This window comes from Populus trichocarpa, chromosome 2 (assembly GCF_000002775.5).
Source record: "Populus trichocarpa isolate Nisqually-1 chromosome 2, P.trichocarpa_v4.1, whole genome shotgun sequence".
Taxonomy (NCBI): domain Eukaryota; kingdom Viridiplantae; phylum Streptophyta; class Magnoliopsida; order Malpighiales; family Salicaceae; genus Populus; species Populus trichocarpa.
In genome coordinates this window covers 12113217-12134175 of record NC_037286.2, presented here as the reverse complement: position 1 = coordinate 12134175, position 20959 = coordinate 12113217, and the positions used below count along the sequence as shown (strand labels likewise).

Below are 20959 nucleotides of genomic sequence, written 5' to 3'. Positions count from 1 at the left end.
CGTGTCAAACCAAAACACACACACACACAAAACACGCTCGAGCCTCTCCACACGCGCGAAACCCTAACCCTCGCACGCAAACACACATCTCCACACGCGCCTCCTTACTCTCCCTTTCACATTGACCGTCCGCTACCTCCACTCGCCGGGAAAACCTCGAATTTCTCGCTTTCTTGCGGAGCTCTGTGTTTAATTAGGCTTTGGAGAGTGGCCGTGAAACGCACCGGAGGTTCTCCGGTGGTCGGCGAAGTTAGGGTTTCAAGAGAGGTAGATGGATCTGTTGTTATGAAGCAGATATAAGGTGAGAAGGTTTGTGAATTTGTTGGCGTAAAAGCTGGAAAAGTAAAATTTGAGTTGGAAATGGAGAAATAGAGGGGAATTTGAAGTGTTAGCACGCAAAAGGTGAAGTTTTTGCGGGATTTTTACGCTGAAATGTGCGGAAGACTGTTACAAGAAGGTGATTGTTGAGTTTATTTGTAGTTAAAAAGTGCTAATTTTTTATTGAAGTTCTGCTGTTAATTTATAGTGAGACAATTGGTCTCTACTTGTTTGGTTGCCGAGAAAGAAATTAATTTTTTGATTATTCTGTTTTTTATTTCTATTTTTCCCTTGATTTGAAGAAACAAAAATAGTTGTAAAAAAAAAAAAATATATATTGAAGAACAGAAATGAGAAAACTTACATGTTTATGCCAAATGTAGCGTTAAGGACAATGTAGCGGAGGCATTTGTCTTCTTGACTTGTATGCAGTTGAAAACACTATAAAAGTTTCTAATAAAGGCTTAAATTGTAAAAGAGAACATTCTTTTTCCTTCTTTGTCTATTAATGATTGAGTATATTTGGGTCATAACTCTTTAAGTTTTTCATTGTTGCCAGGGAAGTCGAAAATGAGACTAGCACATGTTTTTTTTTTTTAGTTTACTGTCTGCATTATTTGAAAAACGGTAGCTTTTCAGATATATGGATACTCAAAGTGGAAATGATGGCCTTTGTCACCGTAGAAGTATTCAATGACTAAGTCCTAGACATTTGGTTGTGGAAGAGAGAGAATGGCAACGGATATCCAAAAATTAATAGGAACAAGTGAAGAAGATGATGATGAAGAAATGGACATGGACGTTAAAGAGGAAGATGATGAAGATGAAGAAAATGGAGGGAAGAATATTGCTGCACAGATTATGGCAGGAGGGGGTGGAGGGATGGCATCAAACAATAGTGATAATCAGTTTCAACATCAACAGCAATTTCAAGAGCAGGTTACCACTCCAGCAGGAGGAGCTCGGAGGTCTAGACCGCTTGAAGAAAAGGAGAGGACGAAGCTAAGAGAGCGACACCGGAGGGCAATCACAGCAAGGATCTTGGCAGGATTAAGGAGGCATGGGAATTACAATCTTAGAGTTAGAGCTGATATAAATGATGTAATTGCTGCTTTGGCTAGGGAAGCTGGCTGGGTTGTTCTTCCAGATGGAACTACCTTCCCTTCAAGATCTCAGGTGCTTATCTCTCAAGTACGAAGCCTTTGTTTGATTTGTTATTTAGATGTTAGTGATAACTGATGAGAATGCGCATTAAATTGTTATTACCCATGGGTTTGAAGAGGTTGGGTTGGTCATAGTACCTCTTTTTCATTCCTTGATTCTTGCTTCAAATGGATCTTAGTAAAATCTAGAGGGAATGGCTATGTTCTTTACTTTTTTGCAGCAGGGCTCAAGGCCTGCGGGTGGCACTTCTGCTGCAGTAACATCATCTTCTTCTCATCTGGTGTCACAACAGACTCCACCGGCTTCCCTTAGAGGAGTCTCTCCTGGTTATCAGACCTCAGTTGAGTACAGTACATGCAGTATGAAAGGTGTTTTTATGCCCAACCCCTCACCTTATGATCTATCAGCAAGCACTCAGCCACAGATCCCAGCAGTGGTGGGGGAGGGAGGAGAGCAAACAGAGAGCAATCTCCATATTGGTGGCTCCATGGACATCATAAATGACAAGCAGGTACTATGGAATTCCTTTGTACTCTATCTGTGCTGAAATATCCATCACTGGATATTCTAATAAATGTTGTTTTCAAGTTGAATGTTTGTAACCTCCTAGTGAACTTTGAACGCTGAAAAAATTTGTGCTGCTGCTTTTTTTTTACTCTACGTATATCTTGCACATTACACGTTAGACATAACTAAATTAACCAACCTTTTGATTAGCAGTGGAGCACAATTTTGTACATATGTAGAACTTGTTTTCAGTCAAGGAATCGAGAGTACAAGTTAATTTTCTAACAAAACTTGGTTCTTCTAGACGAGTTTAATTTCATGCATTTTTCAACTCTCTACTCTCTCTTTTTTCATATAGATTGTTGACATACCTCCAATTCCAAAGCTACCAGAGCGGGATTTTGCTGGCACTCCATTCATACCAGTTTATGTGATGTTACCAGTGAGTTAATCAATCCTACTTTTCGAACAGTTAATTTTGGAGATGGGTGCTATCCTATTTTTATTTCTGCTCAGAGTTCAGATTTTTTATGAAAGATACAATATTGTCATTGATATGTTGTTCTCAATCTAACCTTGATGCCAAATGTGAGATCTATGCAAAGTTCTAATCAAATTCATTTTTGTTTGCCATAATTTGTTGGTGTCAGTTGGGTGTCATAAATATGAAATGCGAGCTGGTTGATCCAGATGACCTACTGAAGCAGCTCAAGGTCTTGAAATCTGCCAATGTTGATGGCATTATGGTTGACTGCTGGTGGGGCATAGTAGAGGCTCACACTCCTCAGGAGTATAACTGGAGTGGGTACAGTAGGCTCTTCCAGATGGTGCGTGAACTTAAGCTTAAGTTACAGGTGAGTGCTTTTTGAAACTTGTTATCCTGTATCGTAGCTCATGCTCTCCCTCATTCTGGACATAAAATTAATGCTAATCATTGGTTTTTCTTAGCAACCTCCCTTTCTATGGTACACCACTTCATAGATTGTTTATGAATGCATCCATACATGTGGATGTTGGTGATGTTGATACAATGCCCTGGATTCTGCAATATTATGAGATCAGATATTTTTCAAGTGTGTGTGAAACTGAGCAAGTTGTTGCTGTTGATCATACTGTCAATGATATGAGCATGTGTGTGACTAAGCATGTTGATGGATCATAGCTGGGAGATTATTCACAGATCAAATTTAAGGAACTTACTATGATGATTTTGATAGGAGACAATTTCATTAAATGGCAAAACATTATCTTTGGGCTAATGAATGGGCGATGGTTGGGGGACTTAGATGCATAAGACTGAAGTTGTTGAAACTGTCATGAAGCCAGGCACTAATGAAGGTGTGGTCAAGTATACATCCATGTGTTTCAGTGGCTTCCTGTCTATGAAGGGTGATGGTTGATTCATTTAGGTTTGAGATTGCAAATCCCCACAGCTTGGGAGCTGATATTGGCTGTGGAGTATTTCATTCTCTTTATTATTATTCTCTGTTTTTTTTTTAATGTTACGATTAAACAATAATTCTGAGTACACCCAAATTTATTAACAGGTTATATGATGTTTCTGTTAAGAAGGGATGGTGTTTTCACAGGGTTTATTTAACTTTTAAGATTCTAATAAGTATTGAAATGTTAATTATGAGTGTATCTTCATCTAAACATACCATAGCAACTCATTGCTGATTGATCTGTAGTAGTTTGTCTCAACACTCTTGAAGATTCCTTCTGGATGAGGTCAACTTGTTTTACTGATTTTTTACCTCAGGTTGTGATGTCATTTCATGAATGTGGAGGCAATGTTGGTGATGATGTGTGTATTCCCCTGCCACATTGGGTGGCAGAAATTGGACGAAGTAATCCTGACATTTTCTTCACTGATAGAGAAGGCAGGCGCAACCCAGAATGTCTTTCATGGGGAATCGACAAAGAACGAGTGTTAAGAGGCCGTACTGCTGTTGAGGTACATCCTGCTGTGTCTGTCAGGCCTTATGGAATTATAAGCTAGTGTATGGTTGATACATATAAGCTTTTCTGTCACTCTTTGCAAGTATCCACATGAATATCTGCTTCTGTGATAATCATTAAATTTTCTTAGACACCTGCATAAGCTAAATACAATGATAAATTATTCCATTTAATTATATTTTTTAAGTTGCTGTTTTGTTTATGGCTAACATTTTGAATGTATATGATGCTGAATTCAAAACTGGATTTTATATGTGTTCCTAATTGCAATGATCAGAACAGAGGAGATTTGATCTGTTGCTTTCATGTAATTTGGGAATTTGAGCCGGATTATTTTTTGAGGCTAGTAAATTTGGTGTTTTATCTCTATGGTTAACTAATGTAGGTGTACTTTGACTACATGAGAAGCTTCCGAGCAGAATTTGATGAATGTTTTGCTGATGGTATCATCTCCATGGTTGAAGTTGGACTTGGTCCTTGTGGGGAGCTACGTTACCCATCTTGTCCAGTGAAGCATGGCTGGAGATATCCTGGCATTGGTGAATTTCAGGTAATCTTTTAGCTATGATTTTAGCGATCTTCTTTCTTACTGATGTAAGCTTTCATCATCCACATTTGCTTGCTACAACTTTACAAGTTACTTTGATCTTTGAGGTTTGCAACACACAAAATCCATACATGCAAACTTGCCGATGGCTTCCAACATTTGCGCTCACAATGCTTCTGGCCTTGAGAGTTGCTGCTCAGGCAGTATGCTCCAGCCACCTGTTTTTCCAACACCATGCAGCCTCTCTTCTTTTCTCTTCTTCAAAATGCAAAAACTGAAAATAGAAGTCAATTTACAACGTCTTTCCAGAGTTCACTTGGACACAAGTTGATTTTCTGATTTGTATGCCCATTTTGTCAAGGTACTTCAGAGAAGTGGAGTTGGACTTGAATGTTAAGCAGAGTTTATAGATTTTAAGAAAACAGTTATCTTAAAAATATACTTTGCAATATGGCTTGTTTTCAATTTTTTATTTTGTAACTAGTAATGAGAAAACAATTATTACCATTAGGTTAATTGGTTGCTCCACGTTATGTGAATTGAGTGCTTGATTCTTTCATCTATTTTCTCAACTTGTCATGTCAATTTATCTTTTATTATCTCAGCATGGTTAAAAAAAAGGCCCTTATTTGCAGTGTTATGATCAGTATTTGCTGAAAAGCTTAAAGAAGACAGCAGAAGCAAGGGGACATCCTTTCTGGGCCAGGGGACCAGATAATGCTGGTTTCTATAATTCCCAGCCACATGAAACTGGTTTCTTCTGTGATGGAGGGGACTATGATGGGTATTATGGCAGGTTCTTCCTTAATTGGTATACTAGGATTTTAGTTGATCATGGTGATCGGGTACTTTCTTTGGCAAAGTTAGCTTTCGAAGGCACTCAAATTGCTGTGAAGGTGAGTCAGCTTTTCTGAAATTTCTTCTAATTTTGAGGCTTGTTTATCTAAGATTGCTATCTAGAATTGTTTCTGTCTTTCTGTGTTTAACTGCTTTGGTCCTAATTTTATGCTCATTTAAGATATTTGTTCATGCTCACTTCAAAATGCATTTTGAATTTGAAAACTATGTCTAAAAGTTATTTAAATAGTTATGCTTGATCCACTCTGTTTGCTACATTTTAATTGGCGAGCAGCTATCAGGTATTCATTGGTGGTACAAGACAGCCAGTCATGCTGCTGAATTAACTGCTGGGTTCTACAACCCATGCAATCGTGATGGCTATGCTGCAATTGCAGAAATGCTAAAGAAGCATAAAGCTGCTTTAAACTTCTCGTGTTCTGAATCACGGATGGGAGACCAGCAAGTGGACTTTGCAGAGGCACTTGCAGATCCTGAGGGATTAGTATGGCAAGTAAGAAACCTACTGCTCAGCTTCAACATTTCCTAAATTGAGCCTGTCATTTTAGAAAAATAGGTCGTCTTTATAAAAGCCTGTTTTTATCGCCTAAATAAAAATTTTGGATGAACATAATGCTATATCTTTCTTCAGATACGCTGGTTTGAAAGTGTGTCTATGAGCATTCTAACTTTCTATTTCAGGTGCTGAATGCTGCGTGGGAAGTTGGCATTCCAATTGCCAGCGAGAACGCTCTTCCATGCCATGATAGGGTCACATATAACAAGATTCTGGATAACGCCAAACCATTGAATGATCCAGATGGAAAGCATTTTTTGTCTTTTACTCACCTTAGGCTCAGCCCACTTCTAATGGAGAGACAAACCTTCGTGGAATTTGAACGCTTTGTCAAGAGAATGCATGGTAAAGTACTAGAGCAACATGCAATTATTTTTTAAATTTTGAGTCTTTTCAATGCTATTAATTTTTTTCCAATGAGTCGTGCTGTCTTCGCAATGCTGTAAATTTTAATCCAATCACCCATGCTAATAAAAAAGAATGAATCCGTTTACCTATTTTGAGCATCTATTTGGTGGGCAGGGAGCTAATAACTGAGGGAAAAGGTTGAAAATAGAGGGTGACTGATTTCTTTATCTAAAGGTTCTGGATGCTTCAATGCTTGCCAGAATCCGAGGAGTAACAAATTTGGTTCTACCAGCATGAGTTTCACTGATTTAGGTAATTTGCACCAGTTTTCTGTTTCATAAACCGTGAGATGACTTCAAAAGGTTCCGCCAACAGTGCCCTGTGTGAAGAACAGACAAGTCATAGCCTGGTCTCATTTTCTGGCTGTTAGAACGAAAAAAAAGAGGGCTTTATTTTCAGGCACAGCGTTCTAGCAGAATCTGTTAGATGTTGATAAATAACCTGTCCTTCAAGTTAATGAAGGTTTATCTAGTCACATAAAATTCAAAATGAAAGTGGTAGTGAGCCATTTGGTTAGCTCGCTGTTGATGATATTTAGCACTGATGGATGCATTTTCAGTCGCGATTCAATCTGAATGAGTTTGATTTCCATTGCAGGGGAAGCAGTTGTCGAACTCCGGGTATAGCAGGAGGAGGAAGGGCATCCAGATTGAGTAGCATTTGTTTTTCTCCCACATAACAGATGGGGGTTTACCGTAATGTATATCAGTGTAGTAGTAGTTTTTATATGATAACTAGGGAATAGTATTGAAATAGTTCTAACACCTCTGTAAATGAAATCTCAAACTCAAAACAGTCAGGTTCTCCACTACCGCTAGATTCGAGCTTCCTTTTATGCCTGTGTTGAAACTTTTTGGATGGACAAAACTGAAACTTCTGGTGTGCAGTTCAGAAGCTTGAAATTATTTATTCATTAGCGGTACATCTTTTCCCTTCCCCTTCCATTTATTATTTCCTTCTCATTTTCTATCGCATCTTCAATTGTCTTTGTAAGTTCCTCCTCAAGATCCTTCTAGCCAGCTACTTCCAGACCGTCACATTTGCTGAAGGCCAGGTATCTTCGTAATTTCTAGACGTGCTCGCACAACAGGCCGCCGACAAGTTTCTGTTTACAATGATCTCGCCACGCCTGAAGGTGGGCAACATATTCTTTCCTTGTATATTTTATTACCCGTGGTTTAAGCAGACAATCCCACAGGCCATCAAAATACAATCGAATGAGGAATTGAACCTATTTGGCTGACAAATGAAAGAAAGAAATTTGAAGGCAAATTACAAAAAAGAAGAAAAGGAAAGTCTAGGTGGAAGACTTCTTGAACACCATTCGACCAGATTCATCCACATCAAAAAGACGCTCTATAAAGTTGTCCCAACGCTCCCTCATTCTCTTAAACGACAACAGCGAACCTGCTCCACTTGAGCTGCCAGAACTCTCCCCTTCTTCCACTTCAGCAAAGGTTCCATAAGAAGGCGAGTAGGATGCCTGTGGGATGTCCAGAGCAATAGCTCTCCGAAGTGCTGCCTCGTATTCTTCACTGTGCTCGCGTGCAAGAGACTCCTGCCGCCGCATCCGTTGTTGTGCTGGAATTTCCATTATCCGATCTTTCTCTAGCATCAACTGACAGGGAAAATGGTGTTTCAGTTTTGTCAGCAAATGTAGAAGTTAATTCTCAATCCCCGATCATCTAATATAACAAAGTGAATACACAAGAACCACATGACTGACTGTCTGACACTGCCTTTATAATACATAAACAATGGAGCCACAAGATCCACTTGACTGGCACAGCCTTTATCATATACAATGGAGCTATAGATATGGCAGGTCTCGGGGATTTCATGAGAAACTTGCCACGGATTGGCCTCTACAAACATTCCAGATGCTGCTATTTTTTGAACTTCAGAAGTTGTGAAAATGCTGACTAACCTCCCTAGGCTGAACAAACCAAGGTTTTTTTTCTTAAAAACTAAAATGGCTTTACGAGTTTGGTTCATGACTCAAACTAGACCAGTAATGAAAGTAGAGTCTCAATCTTAGCCCCAACTCACACTATACTTGCCAAGGAAGAAGTTAGACTTACATCAACAGCCCTTTGAGATTCCCTCTCTAACCAGATAATGGTGTGATCAGAAGTCGCGTTGCATGAAAGAACTATGTGCTCGAAGCGCCTGTCCACAGGGACTGCTGTTCTGACAACTGGAGGAAATCTTCCTATCCTGAAACCAGAGTGTAAAGGTACTGTCATTACAATAAGATAGTAGTCAATAATCTAAAACACTGAACTTCTCATAAATAAACCTCCAGAAATCAAAATTGAGTGGCAACCAGCACATCATGGTGGCAACTGACCACTCTTTTGCTCGTAAAGTATTCAATGCTAATAATCAGTTACTCTTTGAGCTACTGTTCCTAGCACATGAATGAAATGCTCCCCTGCATCGGGGAAAACACTGACATCTCAAATGGAAGAGTGCATGCACAGCCCTCAATGAATGTTGGTTTCAGGATTCCTGCGGCATTTTTAATCCACTTTGGCTTTGAGGAAGAGCCTAATAAGTCTGTCTTTGATTGCCTATCAGTATTGCAGGTCAAATTGGTAAGCATAACCCATACCATCATCAAGACTCCTTATTTCTATTTTCGCTCTTCCCCTGCCTATTACTCTTATTTCCCAGCAGGAGAATCCTTCTTTGTATACCCGCATCATCAAGAAGTTCCTTCAGCAAAGGGCATAAAAACACCTGGCCAGCTACTTTGTTAGGTGCACGTAAAATTGCAACAAAATACAGCTGAATTTACCTGAAGGGCTTCCTCTCAACAATATGGTATAGGCGGCCAGGTGCGTATAGCCGCCTTGGATCCTTAAGCATCTTCTCCTCGAGAGTGCAAGTATCCTTCAAGCACATCAGGCAAAGCAGGCAAGGCAAACTGTCCAAAACACAAAAAATCAGCTTAGTATCTTGTCTAAAATGAACTCCTTGAGAATACATGATCGTTGTAACAAAGACTACATGTGCAAGCATAAGAGTCCATAGATGACTATCAGCGGTTTCCTCAACTAGCCCAATGGAAAAGCTCTGTTTAAGTTTATTTGCACAGATGCACTCGTTTGCGAAAAGCATATTGACCAGTTTGATTTTTTCAAAGGTCTCAAATTTCAACATCTTTTCCATTAGAATATATGCCAGGATACCAGATGCCATAAAAGAAAAAAACAATATAACTGGTTATGAAAAAGGTGAGTAAGACATACTATCTTTTACCAGAAAATTGATTTGTAAACATCTTCCAGAGCAGTAGTTGTCCGAGGTAAGAAATCATCCTGGTTCATTCAGTAACTCATATTAGAACAGAGCACATACCACTATTCCTAGGCACAGAGAAAGAGGAACTGACATGCTAGAAGTCTAAAGCATTAAGCTCTTTGCTTGTTCCATCAAATTCAGAGTTTGGCAGCAGGTTAAAATTGTAATAAAAAAGACAGATTAAAATGTTAATCCTTCACATAATTAGTTTTCAAACCAGCAGGGTTCCTGATTCTCATAATAAGCTGATGATTTCAACATGCTTTGGTAGCCACTTTGACCAGGTTTTATTCATTTCAGTAAAACCAGAAAATGCTCCTACCACCATTCTCATCAAGACCACTCATCATCATCATTTTTGTTGGTGTTTCCAATCGACTGATGAATTCAAAATTTAAACTTCACCACAATCCATTTTGACAAAATTTTAAGCACCTTTACTTGATTTCAAACATAGCTGGAAGCACAGGGAAGTCCTACCTGAAGCACGACAGAATTGATAACATCAGCATATCTCACTGCCAAATTCAGTGACACGCATCTAGCAGGAGCCATGGCAAAGCATCTGATCCTATTCCTCTCAATGGTCCCCAATTTCTCCCGATTCTGAACAGCATACATTGCTATCAATGACACTATCCCTGCACCTAACGAATGTCCAGCAAAAGTTAACCTATAATCTGGATTCATCTCAACCAAATCCCTCAAAAGCTCACATTCTGCATCAAAAATCCACTTTGCAGCCTTCAATAGCCCATTATGCACGTAACCACCATCAAACTTGGTCTGCCCCAATTTATTATCAAGTAGAACTGCATAATCACTTTCCTTTGCCAAATTAAGCCCTCTAATAGCCAACACTATTTCAACATTATCATGATCCAGGTAAATCATATAAGGAGTAGCACATCCCCCAGTTTCTTCATAAGTTCTCTTCACAATTACCCAATCAGGGTTAATACCATAGCCACCTGGCGGTGCCCAAAGTGGGTACCGAAGATCATCTTCATAGACTGATAGGATTAGGCGACAAAGACGAGGCACGGGCTCAAATTCTTCAGCTGTGGCTAAGCCCCAGTTCTCACTTTCATGACCAGCGGTGTAAAGGCATTTTTGCCATAGCCAACGAGCACAGCCAAGGCAGTACACACATTCAAGGATTGGAAGGCCACAGAGGATTGACATGGAGGCCTATGATTCAAGCATGATAATATATCCATCAAGAAACATGACTCAAGTGAGACCGACACATCAATGAATTCAGGGAGCTCAAATTTTGAGGAAAAAACCCAAGTGGGTCTAGAAAACAGTCAGATTATACTTCTTATTGAAGAATCAGTGAGACATATCTCAAAAGCTTAGGAATGAAGCTATTCATCTAAAAAAACTAAGAATATGAACGACCATCATATATAAAACAAACAACAAACAAACTTAAAAAAAAAACATAAACCCTTATAAAAAGAACACTAAAAAAGTGTTAAATACAAAGAATTGGTTGGTGTTAGTGTATCATGACCTGCAAAGAGTTGGGTTCTTTAGATATGCTACTTTTGATTGGTAGGTTTAGACGACAAATGAAAGGGAGAGAATTAGTAGAACTAAGAAATAAAACACAGCGATGTAGATGGAGATATGAGAGAGACTAGACATCTTATTGGATGGTTTACCAGCTAGTCAACCCATTTCCCTGTAGAGTGAGTTGGCCTTGCAAGAATCTACTCTGTTTAATGCTTTTAGATGCCCAGTTTTTATTCAAGTTTCATTCTTTAATCATTGGAGCCTGTCCATCTAGCTGTTTGACCTAACGACCGCTGCTCTTACAGCATTGACGGTTAGGAGGTTCAAGTATTTGGGCATGTCCTAAAGAAGAGGGCCTGATTGATTTGTAACGTGATTGATTTTTTAGAGTGTTTTTATTTATAAATATATTAAAATAAAATTAATTTTTAATATTAGTATATTAAAAGATCTAATAATATTAAAATATATTAATTTAAAGTAAAAAATAAAATAAAATATTTTTAAATGTTTTCAAAAATGTTTTTAAAATATAAAAACAAACACTATCTTAGTCTAACTAAATGTATTTATTGTTTTTAAAATTAATTTGTTTTTTTTTATTGAAACAATAAATCATTCATATATTCTAACTAAATGTATTAATTGTTTTGATAATCTTCTCTTGTATTGACTCCAAGATTATATTTGAAAAGCAAATGTGAGGGCAACTGTGAAATAACTTGTTAATTATCATATGAGAATCTATATACTTGTTTGGTCTTGATTTATCTACGGTATGTGAATATAGGAGGTAAATAGCATGAAGAACATGTCTTTGATATATCTAGTCGATGTAAGAATTTCAAATTTCTTCTTTTTTACCAAGTGAAAAACTAGGTTAGGAAGAAATGAGTTTAGCTTAATTATCTGGTTGTTAGGAGTTGGATTTAATCATGGGTTTATCCAGAACAAAACAATAAAATAAACTCGAAATATTTTAGTTTAAATTTAAGTGGAAAATCTAAAATAACCCAGATTCAGATCAATATAAAATTTATTTCACTTTGTTTTATTTTTTTAAAATAATACAAGGTATACCGACTATTCTAACCAGAATAAAACGAAGTTAATAATATTGGTTGAAACCATAATCTTACTATTAATTATCATGATATAAGAGGTTGAGATTATATTTCAGGGGTATATTATATAATTTATCCAGAAATTAAGCAATACCCTCTCAATTTTGACCTTAGAAAAAAAATGAATATTGAATTAAAATAGCTACTATTTGTGTATTCTATACTTACATTAATAATATATTATCTCCTACTTTCTTGCTTGTCTAAATGAATCAATTTTGATTTACTATATCATAAGAAAATAGTATTTCAATATGCAACAAGTTGAATTAATCATATTTTAGGTTTGAAATCTACATTGAAAAAAAATCAAAATAAAAAAATTGTTTTTAATGCATTTACGCATATTTTATAATTTTCACTGTCTTAAAAAAAACTTGAAAAAACAGAAAACCTAAAAATATGCTTTTGAAGCATTTTAGCCATTAACGCATCTATTTCATATTTCTTGATTACTTTTTTTTTTTATCGAATTGATGTTGACATTGTTCTTTGAAGGGAAAAAAAATACAAAACTGAAAAAATAAAAGGTCAGAATAGGAACCAAATGGACAAGTTAGCTAAAGTGCAGAAAAAATAGAGGACCAAAATAAAATTGAGTTACTTATAGACCGGGTAACTAAAAAAATATGACAAAAATATTTGGATATAAATAGAAGGAGAAACCTTAGCCACCATAGAAAGATATAAAGAGGGAACATAAAAGGGAATATGGAAAACCTAGCCACCCACAACACAAACCAACCCACCAAATAACCTACCCTCATCTTTTCCACTTATTGTTTTCACCACAAAACCTTAGCCACTATAAAAGACAAAAAATAAAAAGATGGTGAAAAAGAAAAGAGAAAGTGAGGCTGAAATTTAGAAGAAAAACAACCCTAGAAAACCCTACTCATCTTCTCTCCTACCAAAACTCAAAACAAAACCAAGAACCCTAGCCACATCTCAACCAACCTCACCAGATCTCGACCACCATAACAACAACCATGACCAATCACCACCATTTCAGCAACCTTAACCCCCCCTCTCTCTCTCATCTCTTCTTATTATCTGACCAACTTTTACAACTTCCTATATCGTAAAACATCAAAATAATGAAGGAAAAAAAATTGTCAAAGAAAGAAATAAAATATTACTGAAATTTCCTGGTACTAAGTCTCTCTCACCAATTGACGATGATTAACACCGCCACCACCAGGAGAAAGAATGGGAAGTGGTGCAACATGCAAATATATTCATGTGCCTTATCTCCCCACCGTTAAGCCCAATGACATGTCCAAAAAAGACAACATCATAAGCAAAAAAGGTCGAAACTTTCTGGCCATCAACCTCCTCTTCTAAATAAAGGTGATTTGTATTGTCACTACCAGGAGAAAGTGGTGCATCCTACGAATATAACCATACACCTCCTGTTCCTGCCATTAATTTAAAAGACTTGATGTAATCCGAGTCGTCGCTGCTAACTTTTCCAGCATTATTTCACAATTTCCATCTATTACTCCAACAATTTCTTACCCATCTTAGCCACTCTAAAAGATCTATTTCGAATCCTAAATGATTTTCAAATTATTATTTTGGTTTATGGTTGATTTGGAGGTGTATTGTGAATATTTTTTTTTAGATTGATTGCATATATGTATGTGGACATTTGAATTACCTGTGCGCTTAATTTTCATGTATAATGTATGTATATGCATCGCAAATGTGTTTTCAAATATTTTTGATTTTTTGTTGCATTTATGCATTTAGGCTGAATCCCTTAACCTTGCATCTTACTCATATTTATGTTCTTTTTCATTCATTTGTGTTATTCATGCATGAATTTCACACTCATACACACATTTGCATTGGATTTTATAACTTGTTTATAAAACTCAATAAAGGTTTAACTCATATTAAAAGGCCTTTTAAAGGTTGACATTCAAATGCTTTTACATGTACTTTTTTTTCAAACCATGTTGGTTTAATTTCCAAGTAAAACTTTCAATTGTCAATATGAACTTATAACAATTCATTATTTTATATGTTGATTAAGAGTAACCCTATATTTGGTTTTTAAAAATTAAAACCTTTTTTTAAAATACATAAGTCAAATATGCATCAATGATTCCTAACATAAATGAACCTTTAAAGTCATTACTTTTAGGTGTTGATAAAGGGTAACAAAATGTTCCATTCATTTGATGTAAATAACTTGAATCATGAATAAATTATCCTCTAATAATAGTTATGCATATATAAGTCTTTATCGATCGATATGTAAAAGTATTGATTGAGGGAAATACTCTAAAATTAAGTAATAAATATGATTGTTAATACAACAATACATCCTAAGACAAATGAATTCATAAAAGTTATTGTCCAACTTTTAGTCAACAAAGGAACATTCGATGCCATTAAATCAAAGACACCCTGAAAATTGAGAATCGTAATTTTTTTTTTTAGTTTTTTTATGAGTTCATCATGATTTCATGATTCGGGTCACAAATTTAACCAATTAATTTGGGTTTATCATTATTAGTTTAATATGTTACCGTCTCAATACTTTAATAAAAAAATACCATCCAATATGTGTTATATTTTGAATTTATAATTACATTTTTTTCTCTTAGAAAACACATTATCAATACCTATATATATATATATATATATATCGACATAATTCCTTAGATTTATCACTTTTGGTTTTTATCTATTCAATTATCTTGTACAAACATTCGTATTTCTGTAATTTTTATTTTATTTTAAGCTAACATGAAGCTGACTCTTTTGTTGGGAACAGAAACATAGCTATCTTTCACATTATTACACTTTGATGTTATGCGCAGGCACTGGCTGCAGCATCAAAAACAGTTGATTGCCTTAAACTTGTCCATAGCTTGCATGCTTGTTTTCTTCTTGCGGGGGATCTTAACAGTAAGTATAACCCGTGACGCCTAATCTTTGGATAAAAACCATGTGTTACCCTTAGTTTTGTTATGCTCAGAGGTTACCTCCGTTCAATCTTCATGATTCATGATTCATGTAACAATTGCAATATGTCCAAGTAGAAGCAACCACTATTTGTCATACTCTGCTATCCCTTCCTGCTTGGTAGGCTCGTCTTCTCTCTAATAGTATGTGCCACAAGAAATTAGTGAAAATTCTCCCACATCCAGTCTCCATCTCAAGTTATCAACAAGTTCTGCAAGAAGCAGTGAAGCAACCTTGTTCTCTAGAGTCTAAAGACAAATTGATCCTATAAGTTCTTCAAATTTCTGACTTTCTTCTTGTTCAGAAAAGAAGAAAATATGTATAAATTACGAAATAAAGGAGAATATAAGTGTACAGTTCAATTGAAATATTTCTTCGCAGTTCATTGTCAGGTACCGATGATGCTTTTGTTTGCATCAATAATGCCTTTCCCTTCAAAGTCAATAGATGTGTGTGTGTGTGTGTGTTTAATCAAGTTTTAGATCATCTTGTCTTACCTTTTCAGTCCATCATCTTTAAGAGAGAGACCTTTATCAAGTTTATGTATTGATATGTTCAGTCATTACACATGTAATCAATTTGCAATTCCTGTATGCTTCACCACATGCTATAGGTGCTCTTTGAGATGGGTTGGGCATTCTTACTATAGAATACATGCACAAGCTCAGTGGAGGTTTTGAAAAAACCTGACCCAGCATTCGTGGTTTTGAAATGAAGCATAGAGGATAGCGGTAGTAGATTGTACCATGCTCAGTCAGTTATTTGAGAAGAGGGAACCTTGCCATAAGTTCTTCTTTTAAAGAGAAAATAAATGGGTTGCATAATATATTTCCTTCTTCTAACGTTTTGGGCTCACTTTCCTGCTGATGGAGCATGACAGCTAAACTGATATTACATGTGGTTTATGTTTGTCCATACTCTTTTATTGCCAATTATATACAAAGTTCAACGAATACGTGATGGGAAAAGCTTTGCTACCCGAAAAGCTGATGCCGTACAGAAAGGAAATATTGCATTCACATTGATGGCTTCATTTCAGGTAATCCTGCTGTCTTTGTTTTGCACCTAATCTGTATTCTGACAAACATTTTCAGTGAGATGGATATGGCAATGGTCATCGATTCTGTGGCCACAATGCGAATTGTTAGGTTGTTACTTGGGTATGTTTTTGAAGGGAAGAAATGCAACCTATGCTAGAAAGTTAGTGGATACAATATTGAAAATACCGGATAGCTACATTAGCACTCTGCTATGTTCTTCAAGAGCTTTCGACATTAATTGAATTTTCTGTTTTAGCATGGTAAGGTTTTTAAGCTAGCTGAAATCACCCCCTGTCCAAACTTGCTTGAAATCGCGAATAGTTGGAAAAGACAACTGAGTTGAAGCTGTTAAACTTTGATCCTGAATCTTTGATATTAGTTTTGTTATCAATAGAAACTTAAAAGGAAGATTTAAGCATCATTGCTTTCATTAATCTATAAGGAATTAAAATAGAATAAGATCTATACCGTGTTAAATAATAAACAGTCCCTGTGCTCATCTCCACCGCACCAATCACTCCGTTACTTATTTCTAGCAACCATTTTCTTTGCTGAGCTTGCCGCTCTTGCCTAAGTTTGTTGTTGTGGAGATGTGGCAGAACCGGCTAATTTCGTGATTGGGGCTAAAGGAAATCTTTTGTTTCTAGCAGGGTTTTTTTAGTAAGATGATCCGCCATGGGGTAGGTTTTAATTGAATGCTAGAATCCTAGGGGAAACTTTTATGCCAAGTGGTTATGGCCCTGTGGCACCATAGTGATTCTAAAGGTGTGAGTGTAAATCTGGGATCAATGCTTAAGATTCTGAAGCTGAAACGTGGCAGATTTTTGAGGAATAAACCTCGCTCGAATGAGGAAAAACATGATATTTACCTTTAATCAGTGCTTTGTGAAGTTATAATTGAAGCTTTTCGAGATTTGTAATTGGATTAGCAGGTAGGAGAGGTGATCAGTCAGTGGCAGGGAACCAGACAGCTCCTGATCTGGGAAACTAGGATCTGAAGTTGTATAAATGCTGCATTTTTTATTCATTTTATAGTATAAATTGAGGGCTTCTAAGTAAATAATTTGTAAATACTGTCGAGTTTAATGAGTTTCTCTATAATAACATATTGGGAACTTCCATAAATCTCTTTGATGGTGTCTTAAAGCTGCTACTGGCTCTGCGTTTTCTTCTTGTTCTTTCGATATCAATCTCCAGCTCAATTCTGCTGATAGCTGCCTCCACATGCAGCTTGCACAGAGGCTGCACATAACAGGTGCTAATTACATCTTGAACTTGGACAGGACAGTAAACCCTCCCCTGAGAAAGGTATTTCTTTTACGCCTATGATGAAAATTGATTTTATAAGAATTGTTCAAGCTAATATTTCATTATCAGTCATATCTGGTGCAGTTCTTTGCTTAAAGACATTGCCCTTTTCCCTTAATTTCTGCCTGTCTTACAAAACTTTCAGCAAATAAACTTATATTTCTGACGTCCTTGATTATGAGCTTAAGAGATAGCCTTGTAAGATTATTATTATTATTTTTTTTTGCAATCATTCAAGAATGAAACTGATGTTGGGTTAAGTTAATTTTACAGAAAGAAGAACACATGTTTGTCCACCAGCAATTACCAATACCAGCTGTGCCAGAACAGGAGCTGGTAAGTAGAATGTACGTTATTAAACTTTTCCCCTCAATGATTTTAAAAAAAAACAACAAAAAATATTAATATTAAATATATTAAAATGCAAATAGATTGTTAAAAATAACTTTTTTTCATTGAATATATTAAATACATATTAATATTAAATATATTAAAATACATAAGAAACCATGTTTATTACACTATTAAAAAACCATATCAACAATTTAACTCTTCTAAATAACTTTTGCCAATTAAAAATGCTATTATCTTTTTGAAGTTATTTTGGAATTGCCTATGATGTCTCGGGTATACAGCCAAACCAACTACACAGACTACAAGAAAGCATTCAATCCGCCATTTTTCCGACAGGCAAATCAATTGTTTGAAGATCACAATCATGTCCAGACAGCCTGAATGTAGCTGATGGGTAAATGAGAACCTAAGTAACACAGGTGGCAAGACAATAGCTTATCCCATCTTGCAATTAAATAATCATTGCATCAAGTCGATGCAAGATGTCTTGCTGGAAAGCTATCAACACCTATCCTCCACATTAAAATTGATGCTTTCGGGTAATTGTAGTACAGGGAAAACACCTAAATCCAGGACTGTTAGGCTAATTTGGTTAGCAAGCCCTTCCTTTCCGCAGCAGGATCATGGATCTATTGTACAAATAGAAGACAATCATAGGCAACCCTAGTCATTCACCTTGAAACTAACACCAAATGCTAAAACTACAGCAAACTCAGCCTGTCTTTTTCTTTTTAAAAGCCGGATGTATGCTTCCATTGTAGGAATCTAGTTTGTTAATCCTAGAAATACAATCTTTCATCCTCTTTAAAACTACAGGCATTGTAGAGACATTGCTAGATATTTTCTCTTTCAACAAATGTACTTTCTCGGCAGTCTTTCGGTCTTCTTTTGTTAGTAATGCCGCTCTACTGGATTTGTCCTGTCCTCCTGAATCTCCATAATGTTATGATATCGTCAGTGCAACAATCACAATAAAAAATCTATAAATTTAGAACAAGGTGTCAAAAAAGAAGTATCTCAGTATTTTAACTTGAAATTTACATAAACTTATTCTATGTTATATTATTAACTAATTTTAATTAAAAAAAAAGTAAAATTCAAACTCGTGACTGTTTAATCATTAAAGATTTGATATTATGTAAAAGAACTATCTCAAATAAAAAGCTTAAACTATGAAGTAAGGTAGTTTAAGCTATTAAATAAAATTTTAAAATATAGATTATATTATTCCCTACCAAGATAGCTCTAAAGCCTTGAATGCAAACATCATCATGTCACTTTCTCAAGTTAAAAGTAAAGGAACAAGGAAAACCGGAAAACACAGTTCGTTCTTTAGGATGAAAAAGAATTGCAATCAAACAATTGCGCCGATGAACCTCCAAAGAGTAAATATAAGTGCAGTATTGGACGCGGACAACAAGCTTCAAATTATATCATTTCCTATCATGCTAGTGTTATATTCTGTACTTATCACACTATAGAACCAAAGATGTGAAAATCTGACTACCTCTATTTCCATAGAAATCAGCAGAAAACCACAAACTTCATCTTCATTCAGCTCTTAGAACAATGTCTGCCTTCCTAGCTTCCTTATCTTTCCAATTTACATAGAATCCCTCTAAAAATTATTTCCTCTTGATTGGAAAAAAAAGGCAAGAGCTGAAAGAACCACAGTGCATTGCTCGATATAATTCAACACAGCTTGTAGACGGCACATCCATTGGCCTAAAGCTAAAATTATTCATTAACGTTAGGCAATGCAGCATAAATTAACTGATCTCAAATATCATCAACTTGAATTAATTAATTAATTAAGTCGTCGTCAATTAAATTACACGACAATCATAATAATAATACTTCCATGATACTTGTTAATGGCATATCATTCGAGTTCATACCTAAAATTAAAATCTTTAACTGACCTTGAGCAACGGTTTAAGACCTAATCTTTTACGTACTAATACAAAATAACATTAAAATTAAGCTGGCACAACAACTCATTAACACTTCTAATCAACAAATTTTGCAATTAAGTTAAACTTCAAAAGAAACAGCACACAAATCACCAAATATTTTAGTACCCAAAAACACTAGCACACAATTTTCACTTGCTTAACCCAGATTACATTTAAAACCCTAAAAGAGAAGACGATAACTAACTAACCTGGGTTAAGTTCACCGGAGGGCCCAGGATCCGAGCCGGAATCGCAATCAGGTAAGATGGGTCGTTGCGAAGAAAGAAGCAAAGCGAGAGTAGTTTTGAGTTGATCAGGTAAAGTGACTCTGTACTCGAGAATCTTCTTTGCCATTTGCTTCACTTGTGTCTCCAACTGCTCCAATTCCTCCGCTTCCTCCTCGTCCTCCGCCTCGTCTTCGAATTTGGATTCGGGTTTTTCTGGGCTCCGAATGGTTTGGTTCGGATTGTTAGACGACATGCTTGTTTGGATCTGTAAATGTGGAGTATAGAAGAAGAGCGAGAGGAGGGTTTTGGAGGGTATTTTTTGGGTTTTTGAAATTTGAAACAGTTTTTTGAGCTTCCTTTTCTTCTTGTATTTTTTTTGTTTTGGAGGGGTGGGGTTGGGTTTTTCATTTTGAGCGTATAATATAATACTGGAGTAGAGAAGCGGAGGTCTCCACTGACAGTGACTGCACCACCCAGCCCGATCCATATATGGACGGTTAGTTGTATAAATTATTTTTTTAATTTATTTTTAATATTAATACATTTTAATTTTATTTTATAATTAAAATTACATCCTATTAAAAATTTGTTGTTGCGTTAAAATAAAAAATATTATAATTACATGATTGTCATTTTATTCTTCCCTTTATCAATAATAAAAATTAAGACATTGTTTTGATATCTAACTGTTTGTTTATTTAGGGTTTAAGAAAAGTTTTTTTTAATAAAAAAATATTATTTTATCTTATTAAAAATTAATCATTCTAATATAAAAACATAAAAAATAAAATAAATTATCTTTTTATTTAATATCAAGAATATATCTCA

The 20959-nt window shown here is 35.8% G+C and overlaps 3 protein-coding genes across 11 annotated transcripts; 1 reads left to right on the top strand and 2 right to left on the bottom strand.

The window, feature by feature from the left end:
• On the top strand, window positions 1-7242 carry LOC7461768 (beta-amylase 7). Of its 8 annotated transcripts, XR_002980258.2 has the most exons (12): window positions 1-457; window positions 958-1509; window positions 1703-1993; window positions 2348-2431; window positions 2640-2843; window positions 3752-3946; window positions 4337-4501; window positions 5134-5394; window positions 5631-5849; window positions 6038-6257; window positions 6435-6572; window positions 6918-7242. XR_002980258.2 is itself a non-coding variant. In XM_024594903.2 (11 exons), the coding sequence occupies exons 2-11, from the start codon at window positions 1051-1053 to the stop codon at window positions 6944-6946; spliced, it is 2040 nt and encodes a 679-aa protein (XP_024450671.1). In that variant the 5' UTR covers window positions 2-457; window positions 958-1050; the 3' UTR covers window positions 6947-7242. The 8 variants fall into 8 exon arrangements, 7 of the variants coding, with proteins under 7 accessions (XP_024450672.1, XP_024450671.1, XP_002302585.2 ...); XM_024594903.2 differs by lacking the exon at window positions 6435-6572 and having other exon boundaries at window positions 2-457; window positions 958-1494; window positions 1775-1993; XM_002302549.4 differs by lacking the exon at window positions 6435-6572 and having other exon boundaries at window positions 2-457; window positions 958-1494; window positions 1706-1993.
• Window positions 7243-7456: 214 nt separating this feature from the next.
• LOC7494072 (uncharacterized) lies at window positions 7457-11439 on the bottom strand. Its single transcript, XM_002301320.4, has 5 exons — window positions 10107-11439; window positions 9585-9643; window positions 9121-9249; window positions 8402-8537; window positions 7457-7938 (listed from the first exon to the last, which is right to left on the bottom strand). Exons 1-5 carry the CDS (start codon window positions 10809-10811, stop codon window positions 7618-7620), a joined length of 1350 nt encoding a protein of 449 aa, XP_002301356.2. The 5' UTR covers window positions 10812-11439; the 3' UTR covers window positions 7457-7617.
• Window positions 11440-18240: 6801 nt separating this feature from the next.
• LOC7461767 (uncharacterized) lies at window positions 18241-20561 on the bottom strand. 2 transcript variants are annotated; one of them, XM_024594980.2, is made up of 2 exons: window positions 20114-20561; window positions 18241-18882 (listed from the first exon to the last, which is right to left on the bottom strand). In XM_024594980.2, the coding sequence occupies exons 1-2, from the start codon at window positions 20382-20384 to the stop codon at window positions 18662-18664; spliced, it is 492 nt and encodes a 163-aa protein (XP_024450748.1). In that variant the 5' UTR covers window positions 20385-20561; the 3' UTR covers window positions 18241-18661. The 2 variants fall into 2 exon arrangements, with proteins under 2 accessions (XP_024450748.1, XP_002301355.1); XM_002301319.3 differs by having other exon boundaries at window positions 18241-18876; window positions 20114-20545.
• Between the last annotated feature and the right edge of the window lie 398 nt (window positions 20562-20959).